Source organism: Pelmatolapia mariae, linkage group LG15, assembly GCF_036321145.2.
Source record: "Pelmatolapia mariae isolate MD_Pm_ZW linkage group LG15, Pm_UMD_F_2, whole genome shotgun sequence".
Classification (NCBI taxonomy): domain Eukaryota; kingdom Metazoa; phylum Chordata; class Actinopteri; order Cichliformes; family Cichlidae; genus Pelmatolapia; species Pelmatolapia mariae.
This window is the reverse complement of record NC_086240.1, coordinates 34,854,769-34,873,242: the sequence shown is the minus strand read 5'-3', so window position 1 is coordinate 34,873,242 and position 18,474 is coordinate 34,854,769. Positions and strand designations below refer to the sequence as shown.

The 18,474-nt window shown below is 42.6% G+C and overlaps 2 protein-coding genes across 9 annotated transcripts in view; both read right to left on the bottom strand.

Moving 5' to 3' along the window:
• Positions 1-954: 954 nt before the first annotated feature.
• On the bottom strand, positions 955-2,818 carry ndufa7 (NADH:ubiquinone oxidoreductase subunit A7). The gene is made up of 4 exons (XM_063495645.1): positions 2,717-2,818; positions 2,425-2,474; positions 1,406-1,543; positions 955-1,154 (listed from the first exon to the last, which is right to left on the bottom strand). Exons 1-4 carry the CDS (start codon positions 2,765-2,767, stop codon positions 1,067-1,069), a joined length of 327 nt encoding a protein of 108 aa, XP_063351715.1. The 5' UTR covers positions 2,768-2,818; the 3' UTR covers positions 955-1,066.
• Positions 2,819-3,807: 989 nt separating this feature from the next.
• mast3b (microtubule associated serine/threonine kinase 3b) overlaps positions 3,808-18,474 on the bottom strand; it is a 35,882-nt gene continuing 21,215 nt past the window's right edge. For 5 of the 8 annotated variants that reach the window (XM_063496558.1, XM_063496560.1, XM_063496563.1 and 2 more), the window contains 21 exons: positions 17,545-17,620; positions 17,066-17,275; positions 14,153-14,254; positions 13,802-13,934; positions 13,467-13,546; positions 12,758-12,855; positions 12,259-12,467; positions 11,912-12,050; positions 11,551-11,683; positions 11,280-11,445; positions 10,824-10,925; positions 10,491-10,613; positions 10,132-10,244; positions 9,870-10,036; positions 9,543-9,664; positions 9,245-9,445; positions 8,801-9,027; positions 8,501-8,623; positions 8,266-8,402; positions 7,939-8,123; positions 3,808-7,580 (listed from right to left, as the gene is read on the bottom strand). In XM_063496558.1, coding sequence (XP_063352628.1) covers positions 6,520-7,580; positions 7,939-8,123; positions 8,266-8,402; positions 8,501-8,623; positions 8,801-9,027; positions 9,245-9,445; positions 9,543-9,664; positions 9,870-10,036; positions 10,132-10,244; positions 10,491-10,613; positions 10,824-10,925; positions 11,280-11,445; positions 11,551-11,683; positions 11,912-12,050; positions 12,259-12,467; positions 12,758-12,855; positions 13,467-13,546; positions 13,802-13,934; positions 14,153-14,254; positions 17,066-17,275; positions 17,545-17,620 — 3,907 coding nt within the window. In that variant the 3' untranslated portion in view covers positions 3,808-6,519. The remainder of the gene's footprint in view (positions 7,581-7,938; positions 8,124-8,265; positions 8,403-8,500; positions 8,624-8,800; positions 9,028-9,244; positions 9,446-9,542; positions 9,665-9,869; positions 10,037-10,131; positions 10,245-10,490; positions 10,614-10,823; positions 10,926-11,279; positions 11,446-11,550; positions 11,684-11,911; positions 12,051-12,258; positions 12,468-12,757; positions 12,856-13,466; positions 13,547-13,801; positions 13,935-14,152; positions 14,255-17,065; positions 17,276-17,544; positions 17,621-18,474) is intronic. The other 3 variants (XM_063496559.1, XM_063496565.1, XM_063496564.1) reach the window with 1 other exon arrangement.

Sequence of the window (18,474 nt, the reverse complement as noted above, 5' to 3'; positions counted from 1 at the left end):
CATTCTGCCACGACTGTTAGGGACGGGCCTGTGCCTTTTACCCATTTCCAGGTAATGGATTGCCGAAATGTGATTTCCAATATTTAGACTATTGCAAATGGCTCGCCTTGGCTTGTTTCTAGTTATTGATAACACCATGTGAAAATTTAAACAAATCATCCTAGGTTGATTTAAACGCCTTTGTTCCTCTTTTTGCTAAAACATACAAAAACACACCACACAAAAATACTGCAAAAGGATAAGGTTGCCTTAAACTCATAAAGTGTATCAACTCAAAACGCACATTTCACTTAAAAATTAAGATGTGGAAATGTGAACAAAGGAACTTGTTAGAGATATTCATCTCCTGCTGAAAAAACACAACCCCACAAAACAAGAAAACTGCACCAAACACCAAAAGATATTGATGCTTTTTCCCTTTTTTTTTAAAAGTTCATTACTAATAAAACTAACTGTAAGATGCTTGACTACATTACTGTCTGTATTATTGTTAAAGTCCTAAATTATCACCTTTAAAGTGTTTGCACTCACATCATGTACAGTAAGACAGGCATGGAGAACAGCAGTGACTAGGAGAGGCTTTGAACAGATGACATACTCAGTTCAGTTCAACATATAAGACTTGAAGAATGCACAAGCCATCTACCTAAAATCGACCTAAAATTTATTTAATCTATCATCTGTGATATATTAAAAAAACCCCAAGCACATTATCAGCCACACCTGTGCAGTTCACAGAAACCCATCACGTCTCTGCTCTTTGCTGGGCTGGTCTGTAGGCCTGGTGATAATTATTCTTTTATTGTTGTGTACGAGTTTTCATTTTGAGGGACATTGAGCGGTCAGTTGGAGAGGACGAGCAGAGCTTCAGCTGGATGTTTAGCTCATCGCTTCTCCCACTTACTCTCACATCTGTTCAGTACATAATTGACCAAAATAATGAGCAGAAACAGATAAACATAATATTTTATTCACATCTTCTATTGTACAAGATACAACCAACACTTGCTGTAGTCAGGGCAGGATGGAGACATGATGTTGACACTGCAGAGTTTTGTCTTGCTGCTCAGAGGTAGGGTTGGTCTGTGGAGATTGGTGGCTCTTTATATAAAGCGCCTGGAGTCACTGGAAGCTTTGAGGTCTCAGCAACTTGACTAAAAAAAAAAAAAAAAAAGAAAGAAAGAACAACAACAGACAAAGAAGGAAAAAAAAAAACCCACAATAATTTAGCTAAAAACTACAAATAGCTTCCATTGTCAGCCACAAGAAGATGTTTTTTTATAAGTTACATATTCCCTTTGACAGGTGACATCAAATAGATGGATTACTATATTATTATGTATGTGGCGCAAAAAACAAACACCTGAACTTGAAATACATGAAAATGCAGTGATCATTAACAAACCTGCCAGCAGTAAGGGCTTTCTGTGAGGACATCACGAGTGTGGGAGGGGCTGATTCTCTCCGTCCATCTCTGCTGCAGTAGTAGTTGTTGGCATACTTGTGGCTTGGGCCTACTGGCAGTTTGGGTGGTGGTTGTGTCCTGTTGGGATGAAGGGAAAAAAAAAAGAAAAAAAGAAAAAAAGAAAAAAAAAAAGGTATTTTAACAGACTTTAACAATGTTGGTGTCTTCCACATTTGCAGGCAAAATGAAAAATAGGTGCAGTTTACTGAAAAGTGCAAAGATACCTGGAAATATAGAATTTAAAACAAAAACAGAGTTTGGACAATTTGCTTTAAAGTCAGTATTTTGTATGACCACCTTTATTCCTCCACACATCAAGAAACCCTTAGTCAAGCTTTCTTGTCATTTCTTTAAGTAGTCCTCAGGAATAGTTCTCCAGGCTTCTTGAAGCTCTGGAGAACTCTTCTTTGGATGTCGGCTGGCTTTTGTTCTGTTCTCTGTCAACATGATTCCACGCCGTCTCAATAATATTGTGGTTGGGGCTTCAGGGAGGCCAATCCAAGCCTGATAGTGTTACATTGTGCGTTTTTCTACCCAGATTTGTTAATACTACATTGGTAGTGTGTTTGGGATCATTGTCAAGCTGAAAAATGAAGCTGTTGCCAGTCAGACACTGGCAGTGATGATGCTTTTGTGCAATCATAACTCTAGCATTTTTGAGAAAATCTCAAAATACAGCCCCAAACCAGCACAAAGCTTTAATTTTTCTTTTACAGATGGCTGTAGACAATCACTGTGGCACTTCTCTCCTAATTCTCGTCCATATACATTGACAGCGATTTATACAACAAATTTGAATTATTCGTCAGTTTTAAGTGGTTTAACAAACAAAATCAAAAAGCAAGTCTGGCAACCCACAGAGTCATTGCATCTCCCTGTTAACAGGGTTTTAGTCGTTGTTTGTAATATGTGAACACTTTCATTCGTGAGCGGTACGAGGGTAGCGCCTGTGGTCTTACCTCTTTGCGATCTCCTCATATCGCAGCTGCAGTTTGGCTTGCAGGTCATGCTGAAAAGGAAAAGGAAAGTCAATTTTCGACGAGTGCAAATCCCACACTGTTGAAATTTACCTCCTTCATAGTGTTTAGTTACCCCACAACGCTACTGCAAGCTAACGTCAGTAAGGGTTAGCTGGCTGTTAAACGTTTCCTTTGATAAAGTTTATTGCGACAAATCGTTCGGAGGGCTATTGCATCATATTTAGAGCAGAAAAGTACTCCGTTTTAAAGTGTGAGGAGTGTTGTTGCTTACCCCTGATAAAAAATTTCGCAGCCTCTGAATGAATTTAGTAGCAGTAGCCATGTTAGCTGTTGTGAAGGACACGGGTCTTCTTCGTTCCTTTTCCCAGGTTTCTCAACACATTACTGACACTTGCCGACCAGCAGGGGAAACTGCAGCGTAAAAAACGTGCATTTTAGAGACTTTTGTTTTACAATTTATTTATGTACTCCAAGGGCCAAATTAACTTAGATAAAGTAGATGAACACAGACACTCTGCACAACTAATCTTTATCTTCTTTAGTTAAGGCCTGGCAGAGCAGCTCATAACTTTTATTTTAAATTACAGTATTTTGTCCAATTACTTTTGAGCCTTTAAAAAACAGGAAGTGTGTATAAAAATGACTGCAATTCCTTAACAGTTACTGCAGTTTTCAAATCCCTTTATTTAAAGATGATAATCTGCATATTGATTACATCTTGATTTACAGTCCACTGTGATGGTGTACAGATCCACAACTACAAACATTGGTGTCTTTGTTCAATAAATTATGGCCCTAACTATTGCTATGCCAGTATGGACAGTAGTAAATTGTGACCTTTAATTCAGGTATTACCTGCTTGCAACTGCAGAACTTCTACGGATTTTAAAGTAAAACATTTTTGTTACTAGGTTAATCTCTGGACCCCTTATCCTACAAGTGATTGGTCTGTCTTGGACAGACATGCATACATTTTCATTGGTATGCATACGATACACAGCTCGATCTATTATCAGTAGGTAAAGTTGTAAAACTTATGAAAACATTCAAAGTCCAGAATTTATGGCCTCCTTTAGATTTTCCACAGTGATCTGTGAGCTGGACCAGAGTCTGATTCTAGACCCTGGCCCTTATGTTTGAGACACCTGACTTAAAGGGAAGAGTTGCTGTAATAACCTTCACAGGGTAATTTTGCTTCATCACATTTGTCTAATGATGAAGTATTTATATAGATATTTAGTGACTGGGATGGTTGCTTGTAGGATTACAACACCTATACTGATGAAAAGGATTTGAACGATCTGATCCGGTACATCGATGTAACAATAACGCAGATAACTGTACACAACACTCAGAGAAGAATCAAAGGGAAATACAAAGTTTATTTGTTGCACAAGAAAACACAGTAGAGGGCGACATCGCCGGTATACCATGCAGTCAAGTATTACAGCTGTGTGCTTGTCTCATGCAGCATGCACTGGACAGAAGAGTCCACAGGAGAACAAATGCACTTGTACGACACTTTGACCTGCCAAACTTGTTCTTTAAGAGTACGCTCAACAGAGGCTGAAAAATCCCTGTGGTGGACTTCAGCAAAGTATTTTTTTAAACACATACAAGGTTATGAAAAAGCAACCAAAACATTATCCCTCATCATGTTTACATATTTAAATTGGCTTTTCCTGTATGCAAAAAGAAACCTTTAGTGTAAATATATATTTTATTACTCATCTTTCATCACTTTTACTTTTGGTGTAAAGCATTTTTCTCATGCACATAAGAACAAATATGCATGTTTCCATCCATCCCTTTTTTCCCCTCCTCCAATTAATTAATATTTAAAGCTTCCTTTTGAAGTCTGAACAACAAGTCCCAATGATCTCATTCCGCAGGTACATGCAAATATCGAAAATGCTTCTGAGCTTGGTGCCAAACTACTCATTAAGAGCAGTGTCTTTAAAACAAAACATAAAAAACAAACGGATATGCAGCTTCTATGAATGTCGTTTCCTTTGCAAGTATCAAAGAGGATAGTTTCATCGTGTACAGCCACAGAATATAAAATGTTTCTACAGTACACAGCATGTTTGTTCATTGTAAACAATTCTGTCAGACTGCAAAAATAACTGAGTGGTCCGTCTGTTTGCGTCACTAACACAACAACAGCATCCCGTAAGGTTTTCATCACAAGATTTAAGGTGTTTTTTTTCTTCTATCGTTTTTAAGGAAGAAGAAGGGTTGGAGTAACACAACAGCTGTTTAGAAAGAGAAGACTCAGAGTAAAGTCAGTACAAAAGCCAGGAACAGCCACTTACAAAGAGGACGACAACTCTCCAAACGTCATGTCTGTTGTGAAGAAAATGTGATGTGCAGCCAGTCTGTCCAGCTGTCAAATACTGCCTGAATTTAAAAGTCAGAATTCCCAAAAACTCCCTCTTGCCAGAAATTGTCTTCGTGCATATTATGTCCTTCAGTACACTTTGAATTATACACACTCTTGTTACCAAAATATACATCGAAATTTGTACAATACAAAGACAAAAAACCAAAAACACTTGTTCAAAGAAGCCCTGATTTCACTGTAAATATGTTTAACTCAGTTTACCTTTCACATTCGGTTACAAAAAACTTATGTCTAAATGTCATTAGTGCACTTTTCCCCTTTGGATGTAAACAGCACTGCACAGCACATGAAGTAGGACCAGGGCGTTTACGGATGGTCTCTTTCACATGCACGTGTGGGAAAAAAATAATGATTAAAATGGAAAAACGCTACAGCTTCTGGAAAAAGATGAAAAAAACCCACCCCATAACGCACTTGTACGTACTTGTGTTTGCAAAACTTCAAAAGTCCAACACGTGTTATCAGAGCAAGTAAGGAAACCTGCCCAAAAAACGAAAATCAAATAAAATAAGTGTTTTAAACGCTCCCTTCCGTATTCTGAAGTAAAACGGCATGCTGTGAGATGAACGCGCCCGATCAAAGAGTTCGACTGATAAACTCACAGCACACAGAAAGGTGGACGTGGATCATCCGGAGCTTCAGGCTCGGCGTCTTTTTCCACGATAGCAGTGGAAATGAACAAACAAAAACCCCAAACAAATCTTCATATTGACTCTAAATTACAAGTAACATTTCTGCCTTCAACGATATGGCTTAGAGGACATTGCACAAGATGCCATGGCACATAAAAACCCTTCGGCTCCGTATCTTCATAAGAGAAGACAAAGGTGGGTAGTGTCTCACCGCGTTTGCAACATTGTTCTCAGCAAGAATAAAAAAAACAATGCCATTCCCGTGAATTCACACTGTGAGGAACATAACCAACACAACAAGCTGTGCAAGATTAAAGTACATGAAGGGATAAAGCCATCAAGGAAACAAGGACCAAACATCTTCAGAGCCTCTTCTTTTATACGACCGTTTTATTAACAGTTCTGTTTTTCCCCTCTGCATTCTAGTTTGAGCTTAGTAGCTTCTGTTTTACTCCTTCTAAAGGATGCATCAATACAAATCAATGCAGTACTGTAGCCATCAGCTGCAGAGATAGATCTAATGACGTGTCAGTCATGTTGCTCACAGTGTGAACCAGAGATCGCTTTTAGGTTCAGGAAGACCTACAGCAGTACTACAAACACACACAGACACTGAAGAAAAAAAAAGCGACCTTGACTCCTCGTACCTTTTGGTCCAACAGTTTTACGCAGCATTAACTCTTCTACTCTGTACCAGAATTTATTTAAAAAATAGACAACTTTTGTTTTTGTTTTTTTTTAGAAAATAATCCATTCAGAAGACATAAAACCACATTTTATGGATACAAAAATGTTGAGCCTTGGCTGGTCAACCCATGAGAACTTCTTTCTTTTCCCCTGTTACAAACGCATCATCAAATGTAATAAATAAGACCAGAAAGGTCAGCGATGCCTGAAGGCAACTGTTTTTTTTTTTACAAAACAAAATTCAAGTAAAAGTTTCTCCCGCTCTTTCAGCCCGACAACTTTGGGAATGACTTAACATCTTCGTCACCCTTGAGAGACAAGAGCATGTTTTATGAGTACAACGGCGAGCTGTCACTTTCTCAGGTGCCCTTTTTGTGTTTGCTCTCTGCACTCTGGTGTCTTCTCTGGTGCAATTTTAGGACCCGTGGAAGTGGTTTCTGCTTCCTGCCTGCAGCTCATGTTGGTGAGAAGACATCCTGTTTGTTCCTGGGGAGATGCTGTGACGTCCACCTCCACCTCGGGCTTCTCACCAGAGTCCTCTCCGTCTGAACACGGCTCCCACTCGTCTTGCTCCTCGCTCTCCGTCGAGCCCTGCACAGCTATCTGCGGCACAAGCGTGAACCTCCTAACCACGGGGACGTCCATCTCGATGTCCTGGCTGCTTTGGGGTCGAGTCACAGTCCAGGCCATCCTGTGCTGCTGCTGCGTTTGAGCCCCTGGAGGTGTGCTGCTCCCCGCCGCGTTACTGCTGCTTTTCTCCTCTGGCTCGTCGAAGCTCACTTCCTGCACTGCCTCCTGCTTCTTAAAGGAGTCTCTCCGCTCTGACAAGTTCAGCTTCCGCATCACAACCAGCTGCTCTGATCGTTCAATCCTTTGGCTGCTAATGTACGTCCCAAGTCTGCTGTGGTCAACCCCAATGTAAGTGATGCCACAGGCTGCGTCCACCTCTGAGTCACCCAGCAGGTCAGCCTCACCGTAAAATGGCACTTCCAGCGTGTGCCTGCGGGGGGCTTTTGACTTCTTGTCAGCGTGATATACTCCAGACAGTTTCTCCGCTGACTGCACCCTCTTAAGCAACGGTGAACGAGGCGGCTCTGCACTGCGAGGCCGGACGACATGCCTAACGATGGTGGGGGGAGACAGGGTTTTTCCGTGGTACGTGTGAAGGTTTTTGGCGAAGCCTGGCAGAGGAGAGGGCGAGCGCTGTGGGGAAAGCGGCTGATTTGAGGATGAGGAGCTGCTGCAGGCCAGAGGCGAGGGGGGGATGTTGCTGGTGGATTTGCGGCGGCCCACTTTGCTGTAGCGTTGCGGGCTGAGTTTAGAGCCCAGGCCGAGTGTGATGGGCCGGCTGTGTGTGGCGGGAGAGCTCGGAGAGCTGGAGCAAGGCGATGTACTCTGTGGTGAGTTATTCTCTGGAAAGTAGAGGCAGGACTGTTGAAATACTCACACTACAAGCTGCAGTTTGCAGCAGGGCAAACAACACTTTAAAATTTCAATTCTATTTCAGTTCAGTTTTATTTATGTAGCACCAAATCACAACAACAGTCACCTCAAGGTGTTTAATATTGTAAGGTAAAGACCCCACAAAAATACAGAGAAACATCAACAATCAGACGACTGCCTATCACAAAGCACTTTGGCAACAGTGGGAAGGAAAAACTCCCTTTTAACAGGAAGAATCCTTTAGGCTGAGGGAGGGGCGGCCATCTGGGTATTATAAGACCTTCAGTGTACCTGCAGAATCTCAAATGACTACATTTCCTGAATTACCGTGGCCCTGATGGTCAGGTGCGGGGCTCCGGCAGGGTGTGGAAGGCCCCGGGGAGAGGCTGTGAGTCGGGGAGCCTGGAAGACTCTCACTGGAGGAAACAGAGTGATGAAGACCTGAGGAGAAGCTGCGACTGCAGTGCATCACTGTACTCTGCTTGGACAGCTTCTTAAAGATGGTCCGTCGCCTAGAAGGGACGATATATAATTCACTGTTGTAGCTTACACTTGAAGGAGAAAGAGCCTCCCAGAGTAAACAGATGATGAGTAACACAGCAGAGCTGCAAAGACAGAGAAAAAAAGAAACCCAGAACCCAGTCAGATGCTCACCTGTCATAATTATCTCTCCTCTTGCTCTTCTTGCTGCGGCGAGCCATCTTCCCTTTGTGTTTGGTCTTTCGTGCAGGACCGACTTTAATAGAAGTGTTCTCGAGCGCTATGGTCTGAAGGGCCACCTTGTTGCCGCTCTGCACGTTTCGTGAGAATGAAAGAATTTTTACAGACCATTCAACACAGAAGCAACTTAAAAAGCAAAGTTCAAGTGCCACGCAGCTCCGAGCTGTACCTTCAGCAGCAGTTCGATCATCTCTGTGTGGACCAGGCCTTGGACGGACTCTCCGTTCACGTGGGTGATGAGGTCTCCAGTGCAGAGGCCTGCCTGGTGAGCCGGGCTGCCCTCCTCCACACTCTGTTACGATGGTGAAGTGAGTGAGTTTCAAACTGAGCATTACATAACAACCTTTTTATATCACTACCCTCTAGTTTTGGATCACCAAAGCAAAGCAAAATATTTGGAACACGCTACAGTTTACAAACACAGGTTTCAGATCTTTGATCTTTTTTAAGGCTTGTGGTTAAAACCTACCGACACCATGTGATGCACGGTGTAGACATCGCTGTCGCCCATGTACACACGGATGGCCTGCAGGGTGAAGCCGAACTTCTTCCCTGAGGTGTGGATGATGATTGGTGGCCTCAGGCTGCCGGGGCTGAATGACAGATCCCGGTTTGGGGACGAGTCGCGGGATGAGGGGTTGGAAGACAGTGAGCGTGGGGAGATGGGACCGGGGTGGAGGCCACTGGGTGAATCGTCTGAAACAAACACACAGTTTAGAGATAAATAGACTCATAATCTCACATTTTATGACTCAAATTAGCAGGCCAGTTTTAATTCCACAATTAGAAACAAAAACTGCTGTCTATGGATTACATGTTTAGACTATATCTGCAGAGGCTCCCTGTCAAAGCGGAGCAATAAAAACCAAACTGATTCTGCTGGATTTAAAGTGATTATGATAACCTTCTGCACCTGTAGTGATGATGAGAGACAGGGCTGAGACAGAGGCAGACTTGGGAACCTTTCCTCCGCAGGGAACCCTCTGCCTGTCTGGCGTCTCCAGCTGGTTACCGAAGCGCCGAGGGCCTGCCGTGTCCTTAGGGGATGACTGCTTCCCGCCGGTACTGTTGCTGCGAATCCTGATCCGCCGAAGATTTGACACCACCACCTCTGCTGCGGACAGAAGGTGTTAAGTGTGAATGTTTCTGGCAGAAGCACCTGGACGTGTTATGAAGAGATGTGTTAAAATAAAAAAAAAATGTGGATTTACCTTCATCATCAGTGGAGAGGGCAAACCGGGGCATCGTCTCCAGGCTGTGAGTGCTGCTCATTACCAGAGGACTGGTGCTTCTGTCAGACTGGGAGGAACTGGAGGAGGCCCGGGGGCGAAGGCTAAAAACAGTAAAAACACACAAAAAATGTTGAACTCATAAATCAGCTGATTGAGGATCTGCTTTCATGCAGACCCACAAACTCAAACACCTGTTTATTATATTATGAATACTTTGTTTTCTCAGTTTTTCACTTGAAACGTGCAAAAATACGAAAAAGAAACAAGAATAAAGAGGAATAACAGGTGTCCACATCTTCTGTTTACCTGGCCATGCGTCCAGACTGCCTGTGCTCAGCACTGCCATCTGCTGGGCTTGGCGAGGCCCCGAGCCCTGCTGCATCCCCGTGGTCCTCTTTGTCCTCGCTGTGGCTGCGGTCGGAGGAGAAACTCAGGTTGGACGGTGTTGCCAGGTGTTCTGTGCTGCTGTAAACCTTGATGACAAACAGGTAAAAAGGTGTCAGTTAAGATCTGACTTTTCAAATATTTTGGCACTCTTACAGCAGATTCTTACTGCAGCGGTCTTTACCTTGCTGAAGCGATGAGACCAGGAAGCAAACTGTCGGATTTCCAAGGAAGACTCTTCATCGTTGGTTTCGTCGTCTTCGTCAGAGGCCAAATGATGATAGCGATCCAAACGAGCTGAATATGGCAAAAAGGGAAGATGCTCAAAATTTAAGAGAAATTCAAACTTCATGGTGTAATCCCGAGAAAAATGCATCACTCTGCACAGTTTTATGTTAGCTCGCCCATATTATATTCCAGCTAAATTTAACCTGCATCCCATCTCCATCACCCACAATTATGGACAATGTTTTGCTTTCACTACCATGTGGAGTCAAGATTACACAGAAAAATAAACCACAAAGAGACTCAGCAGTAACTCACTGTCAAAGTAGCTGGTATCATCCTCGGCCTCCAGCTGAGGGATGAACTCGGCTTTCTGTCGGAGGAGTCCGTTCCAGTCCAGCCCCAAGAAGAAGGGGTGCTGCTTCACCTCTGAGGCTCCACCTAAAAACATTCAGTTAAACACTGGATTAGGATCAGGGTGAAACTCCTCTTGCAAACATGTTTACTTCATTCTTAGTTTCACTTTTTTTAAATTTGGCTTTTTGTTAGGTCTTATTAAAATGTAATGTCCCTCTTGCTATAAACCTTGTTTTTCTGATTTAGCTGTACAGACCTGTATAAAAGATCCCTGCTGTAATTTATCAGCATTACCTGTTCCCAGCCGGTCCAAAGGGTTCTGCCTCAGCAGGCGGGTGATCAAATCCTGTGCATCAACAGGTAAGGCATCCTCTCCTTCAGGCCAAATGATTTCATCTGACAATCGGAGAAGATAATAAATAAAAGTACAAAATTAAATATAAATTAAAACCAAATTTACAGTCTTACAAAGACATTAAACAGCAAGTCAGAATGTTTGTGTTTGCCAAAGCATAAGCTTGCCCAGGACTGATGCGGCTAAGATTCTGAGAGTGAAGCAAAGTTGTAGACTTCTGTTATAGCCTACGTCACTGCTTGTTTTCATATGATGTGTTTTCAATTCAAATAAAAGGAAAAAGAAACTAGTTTAACATAAAGATTTGATCTCAGTGGTTATTCTATGCTGTGATTCTATTTTGTAGGCCTGATGCTCGATTTTTAAGTAGAGAGTTCATTCATTTCAAGACGTACCACTGACAACTTGTCCAAAAAGCTCTTCGGGAGTGTCTCCAAAAAACGGGACGCAGCCGACCAGGAATTCATAAAGGATGATCCCCATCGCCCACCAGTCCACTGGCTTCCCATAGCCCTGTCTGAGGATCACCTCTGGGGCAATGTACTCTGGAGTCCCACACACCTGAGGAAGTAAACCAGCAAACATCAGTTTGGATCAAGTGCCTCTACAATCACTGCTGTCCCAAAGTGACAGGTGATTTATCTCTTACACCTGAAGTTGTCTTACCTGCTTGTCAACAAACTCTCTTGTGTCTTTCTCTATGTGACCTTCATACAGGTTGGTAGTCATGTTCATCAGGCCGATTTTAGAGAGACCAAAGTCAGTCAGCTTGATGTGGCCCATAGATGTAATCAGCAAACTGTTGGGGGGAAGAAGACATCAGTGTAAGCGGTGCATTTTACAATTTGTCAAGAAAATGAGGATAAGGGCTGAATTACAGAAAAATCAAGACTCTACATGTGCCCGCTCACAGACCCAACTATGTCAGTTTCATTATCTAATAATTGTGAATCTAACAGATCCTAATGAAAGCAAGAAAAGCAAGACGGAACAGCTGGAGTGAAGGTGATGTTGGAGATGTCCTTACTTGTCAGGTTTAAGATCCCGATGCACAATGCCGTAGTTGTGAAGGTACTCCAGAGCCAGGACCGTCTCGGCAAAATACATCCTGGACATTTCCACAGGCAGTGGGCCCATGTTTTTCAGCAGGTTGGCACAATCTCCACCTTAAAAGAACAGAACACCTTAAAAAACAACCAAAATCACAGTAACAGCAGTGATCCTAACACACCAACTGTCCAAGGCAGTAATGCACAGACTCTTATTCTCAGACTCTCTGCATTGGCACTCACCGAAACCGGGTCTTGTTTAAGCTAAGCTAAAATGTTACAGACATAAAACTGTAACAGCCCCCGCAGCCTCTCCCTTCTTTACCTTCTACATACTCCATGACCATGCAGAGGTGACGTCGTGTCTCAAACGAGCAGAACATGGAGACAACGAAGGGGTTCTCAGCAAAAGTTAGGATGTCCCGCTCCACAAACGCCTGCTGGATCTGGTTCCTCAGCACCAGGTTCTGACGGTTTATCTTTTTCATGGCAAAGCGCTGACGGGTCTCCTTGTGGCGAACCAGATACACCGCCCTGACAAAAACCAAACAAACCTCATTAGATCGATTACCTGGAAACAGGTAAAAGGCACAGTCACAGTGGAAACGTGCACAAAAAAGGTTGAAATTGAGGCAAACTGTATCAGAATAACAACAATAAAAACTACTTCCAACTAAATGTATTTTCCGCTTCCTGACACCATTTAATCTTTCATCTTAGCTTTGCGACACTTTGCAAATAAACAAACATCTTCAACTAATTTTCAGCGCTGCTATTTCTAAGATGAAGCAGTGAAATGCAGTTAAACAGACTTGTGCTCTTACCCATAAGCTCCGTTACTTATGAGTTTGATGGTCTCAAAATCACTCTCAAGAGGTTTCCTTCGAGTTGGAGTCAGCGTCTGTGGGCTCTTATTCTGTGACTGTTTATGCCCATGTGAAAAATTAAATAAGCAGACAGAAGCAATGCTGTGATTAATGCTGATTGCAGATTAAAAGCCAACTACTACTCCAAATACTAATTACACCTGCAATCTACTTAACCAAAATAACATTGATTTTAAATATTTTTGGCATCCTTTCACAATAAAAAGAGTCACCGTTTCCTGATCCTCTTTAAACACATTCAGCACAGCACAGAGGGCAGATCTGAAGAAGCGTGTGCACTTTTCATCTTTGGTAAATGGACTGATTCTACTTTACCTGAGCACTCAACATTAAATCAACTCCTCTCCCAGTATAAACACACTAAAATATAAATAACGGTTCCTAATAAATGTACAGCAGGGAACAGCGGCAGTGTGAACTCTTCTCTGCCGCATACTGTCCAATATTGTACATTTATTAAGATCCATTATTTGTATTTTAGCATATTTCAATACTTGGTTTTTGTATTTATTCTAGTTATTTATACTGTTTTAGCTATTGTTTAGTAGCATGCTGCATATACTGAGACCTAAGATGCTGTGTTTCATTTCTAAAGCTCAGCCTGAGTCTGTAATATTATTTGAACTTATTGAATTAGTCAGTTCACCTCCACAGTAGCATCTGTTTCCACTGACACTGACGCTGAGGGCGAGGGACTGGCATCATACTGTTCAAGCTGTACCATGTCTAGAAATAAAAGAAGAAGAGGATTTAATTTGGGTTTCCAACATTTCTGCACCGATCACTTAAAAATGTAGTCTGCTCTTCATCTAAGTCAGGACTGTGTATTTGTTGCAGTATCATAAAGCATAATAATAATAATAATCACGTACTCGGGGCAGCATGTTACTTAACCCATGTCTGAAACAGGCTTTAAAAAAAACATCACATATGAGCCACATCACAGGGGCGAGGCTTTGCTTGATAACTGATTAAATTTACCTTCTAACGGGTTGCGTGTGAGGCCCAGCTGGCTGATGATGTACCGCGGGATGTCCGTCTTGATTCCCTGGCCGACTTTGGCGTGGCCTTCTGCCGCTTCGAGTAGGTGGTAAAACTCTTCTGGATCAAACTCCTGTCACCAGCATCCAACAGCAGTGTAATTAATGCAGAGTGTCGGGAAACTGAAAGGCATCCAAGATGCCATTTGATTTACTACTAAAAATCCTAAACAAAGCTATGCGCAGAGCTGTCGGGGTAAGGTTGCCGACTCAGATCAGATTTGTGTTAATAAACGGCTGATTGTTGGAGTTGAGAAACTTGGTATTCGATTGGCAAATTTAGGTAGCTTACCAGACATTCGAGGAGCCGAGCCGGTCGAGAGATTATGATGAGGATCTTTCTGACTAGCTGGGTGATGACGGTTACCTCTTCACTTTCAGAGCGCTCGTAGGCCTGGAAAACACAAGGAGCCATCAGGAGACTCAACTCAACTCCACAGATTTCCAGTTTCAGAGAGGGACTGCAGACGGTTTGGGTCTGAGCGGCAAAAATATGGCTTACATTTACGATAAAGTTCGACCAGTTATTTGTGTGAACATGAGGGGACTGTGATTAAAATGACTTTAATTTAAAAATGTTAAAATCGCTGAACGAGCGTCTACATTTTAGTCACAACTTGATCCCTGTGCTTTTAATCCACCGTGGAGGTGCACAAAAGCAAAAACTGTGTCACTGTCATTTAATATCGAGAAACTGCATGTGCCAAAAGGATCATCAGGGATTATATGTCTAAGGGAACCCTAACTGATCCAACAGGCAAGTACAGTTTATCACTATTAGCACCATTTCATCCACCCCTGAAAAAAAAAGATAAATAAAAAAAAATACAAGAGCACTGCTTTATGGGGAAACAGTGAAATAAAAATAAATAGAAAATTCTAAGGAAGTGGATAGGGCTTTAAGAAAAACATGAAAACAGACGCCGCCTGACAGAATTACATCAGAAATGACGCCGCTTCAAACGAAGAGCAATTATCAGAATAATCCGAGGTGGGTGGGCGGAGTCTTCGTGAGTCATTTTCGGTTTCTTCTATAATAACAGAGAAACACCCTGTACTCGTGACGATACAGCAGCACAGCACACTATGTATTTGTGACCCAGTCATATGAGAGCTAAGTGAAGCTTCCTGCACGACAAGATCATTACTAATCTCAGCCACCTGTCAAATATGAGGATACAGACTCAAGAAAGTGGCCTTAAAGGAAATGTTGCAACTACACCCGTCTACCAGCATTTCTGAAACATGAGATACGCTTTCACAATCTGCCAGGCTTCCTGTGGCTGTGATCGTCATCTCTGTCTACACTTAGGTTTGTGTGGATTATATTTTAACCTTCTGGTGGTGAGTGTAGTAATGTGTAAGTTAAGAAAGACAGCAGTTACTCAAACCTTACGGTCACAGGCTTTCTCCTGCCTGCTCTAAACTCTTGTTAAAGCTTTTCTGTTGTACGTAACTGTGATACAGGCCATGTCTGTGCCTGAAATCACTGCCTAGTGCCATCCATATTTACAGTGAGTACTGCTATACCCTACAAAGTGCAGTATCCCCACAGTTCCTCGTGATCAACACTGACGAACAAAAGAACCTGAGATCAATTACAACTGTGTACAAATTCAAAAACAGACTTAAAACCTTTTCATTCACCCAGCCTTACAGGTGTTGTTGATTTGTTTGTTTTTATTTTGTTTTCACTGCCTTAAGGTATCATTTTTATGTTTTTGTCTTCTTCTTGAATTTACATGTAATCAAATGTAATCAATAAAATTGCTACTGCTACAACACGTTTTTTTGGCAAACTGGAAAGCTCTCCGGGGGGTTCAAAAAGGTCGTCCAGGAAATCGCTTCCTTACTGCAGGAACTTCAAACACCCGCTGTCTCAGAAAAGCCCCCAAAATTTTGCATGACTCATCACACCCAAATTATAATTAGTGTAAAGTGCTCCCATCAGGCAACATAATAAAATCAAGGACAAATAGACTAGAAAAACATTTTGTACCCCACAGCCATTAAAGCATTAAATGCAATTTAAGCATAGTTTGTAATTGTTATGATGGGACCAGTGCACAATCACAAACCCGAAGAAGTCCAGATATGGGAAATAGAGAGCAGTGAATGATTATTAATAACTGTTACTAAAACAGGCTATAGTCTTTATGTTTATATCCTTGCTCTCATTCCCCTTTATTGTATCTGTAACATGCAGCTTCTGTCGGTGCTGTGCTACTGGAAACTGAATTTCCCAGAGGAACACACCTGAAGGAATAATAAAGTTTCATCTAATCTATCTCTAACCTCTAATCTAGTCCAGAGCATTGTTCAGGTGTTTCTTTCACAAAGCTACTTTTTGTGCATTGCTTCCTGTAATGTACAAGATTTTTATAACAAATTTATAACAAAATGTGTCACTTTTCAGGCAACACCGCAGCCGTGTATCCACGTGGAGGGCTGGAGCCTGCGCAGCTGTCACAGGGTGAGACGCAGGACACCCCCTGGACATGTCCCCAGTCTGTCACAGGGCTCCCTGCATATACTACATGACAAAGACCCAGAGAAAACTTTCTGGAAAAAACTGTTGCCCTTTTTAACAAAGTGGCCTTGGCACACAAATCAAGTCGTGCGTGTGTGTGACATTTGCTCCACTGTGCGGGAACAGACTTATCAGTTCAGCTGGAAGTACAGAGAGTTAGCCGTGCCTGCTGTCTGAAAGCACGCAGAGAAACATGGGAAGAGGTTGCTATAGAAACTAACACAACATGCATAAGACCTGTGACAAAAGTGCCTCTCAGCATCACTGAAAATTTCCACTAAGAGATCTATTGTGTGTGCCGCTGGCTATCACTGGAGAGGCATGCCTGATTGCACATTTCACCGGGGCTCGATCAATCCTCTTTCATAACGTCATCACACCCGAGTTAAAGAGTTCAGCATCAGTTCATCAGCTGCCGCTTAAAACCAGAGAGAGCATTTGGCCTGCACCGCTTCTCTCATCAGTCCTGCAAAACCTCCAGTGTAACTGGAAAGCATTCACAGGTCTTTACTTCTTCCACATTTTGTCATGTGACAGCTTTGTTCCAAAATGGATTCAATTAATTAATGACAAAATATTGGTGGTGGCCAGTTACCCCTCAGCCTCCTAGAAGATACACCTCAGCAGTGTGGATGCCTTTCGGATGCACCCTATGTCAGATCGAGGGATTCTCACCTCGTGTAGCAGCTTGTCTAGCTTCTCCTGCAGCTCAACAAAGTAACGAGAGGTAACCAGGCCGTTCTGGGACTTATCCAGACAGTCTCTGACCAGCTCCACCAACTGGTGCTGGATGAAGCCCAACACCCCGTCAGCCAGCCGGAGGGAGCTGTCTGGAGAGTAATGTGTGACAATCTCCAACAAGCGCTCCTCCATCTGAGCTGTGGCCTGCAGGGAGCACACAAACACAGAGTTAGAACAATTAAACGAGCACTGATAATCATTTTTTAACCCCTCTCTACAGCAAATTAAAAATAATTTCTCCAAATGTTGAAAAGTGGGCTTTAAAAGCATTTCTCCTTATTGAAAAAAACAAAAAAACAAAACCCAAAAAGGCTTCAGGACACTCCACACAACAACAGGAGAAATGCAAAGTGTGTTTCTGGTTTGAATATGTCTTCGTTGAGAATGCAAATTTACAGATATCCTGTACGTACCTTTGGAAAACGTTCTCTGTAAACATGGTTCATCATGACTATCTCATTATCGAAGGAAACACTTGATCGGCCCGGGCTACGAAAAAGCAAAACACAACAAATTAGTACATTGCAACTGATCAACACAGAGACATTTATTATTATTATTATTACTACTACACAGTTCATTGCATTTCTCTTCTAAGCTATTAAACGGCGATGAAGAGTGGTTATGTCATCGAGGCCATCGCAGTTCCCTCGAAATGGCCAGCAGTCAGTTTAGTTCCATCCAACCAACATACACACGTCAGCTCTTAACTAATAGCCTGAGTGTGACTGAACGAGGGTTTTGAGGTCAGCATCAACGATACTTTTGATGTCAGCCTGCGAGCCAGAATTCAGGTTTGGTGGCTCTTAAGCTGCTTAAGCTCCAATCAAGGTGGATTTCACTGTCAGGTTTTGATGTTTCACTTTAAGATGCTTCCGTACCGGCAGCAGCAGAGGTTTCTTCTAGCCAAAACTGTGTGAATCATCGACATCAAACAATTAGTCACTCGCTGTAGCACCACTCCAGCATTGAGGCCAAAGGGAAGGTGTATTTTTACAGAGAAATCTTGCTTGATGAAGCTTCAAACAGAACAGATGGAGGGAAAACCTATCACTTGTAAACAGACTCCCAGAGTCTTTTTTTTTTCCTTGTCATAAAAGACGCCTCTGTTTTACTGGATGGCTTCTGCCCAACACACACTGCTGCAAAGCTCGCTGCAGTTCGCCGCATCAGACACCCACCACCCTCGACTACAGTTCAGCAGCTATGAGACGATGATCCCTGAGGCGCTCTGTTAGCTAGCACGCCCACGCGCGGCACACCATGGTGCCAGAACACAGAGCACTCAGGCACTGCACAAACAGCACGGAGCAGAGCCAACAGACAAAAGTTGTCAAAAACGC

Bases quoted from the DNA above. Each gene is read 5' to 3' on its own strand.
- ndufa7 (XM_063495645.1), bottom strand. From the start codon at position 2,767: ATGGCTACTGCTACTAAATTCATTCAGAGGCTGCGAAATTTTTTATCA. The intron at 2,475-2,716 runs GTAAGCAACAAC...TTTCCTTTTCAG, and splicing joins TGCGAAATTTTTTATCAGGG to CATGACCTGCAAGCCAAACT. The intron at 1,155-1,405 runs GTTTGTTAATGA...TTTTTTTTTTAG, and splicing joins AAAGCCCTTACTGCTGGCAG to TCAAGTTGCTGAGACCTCAA.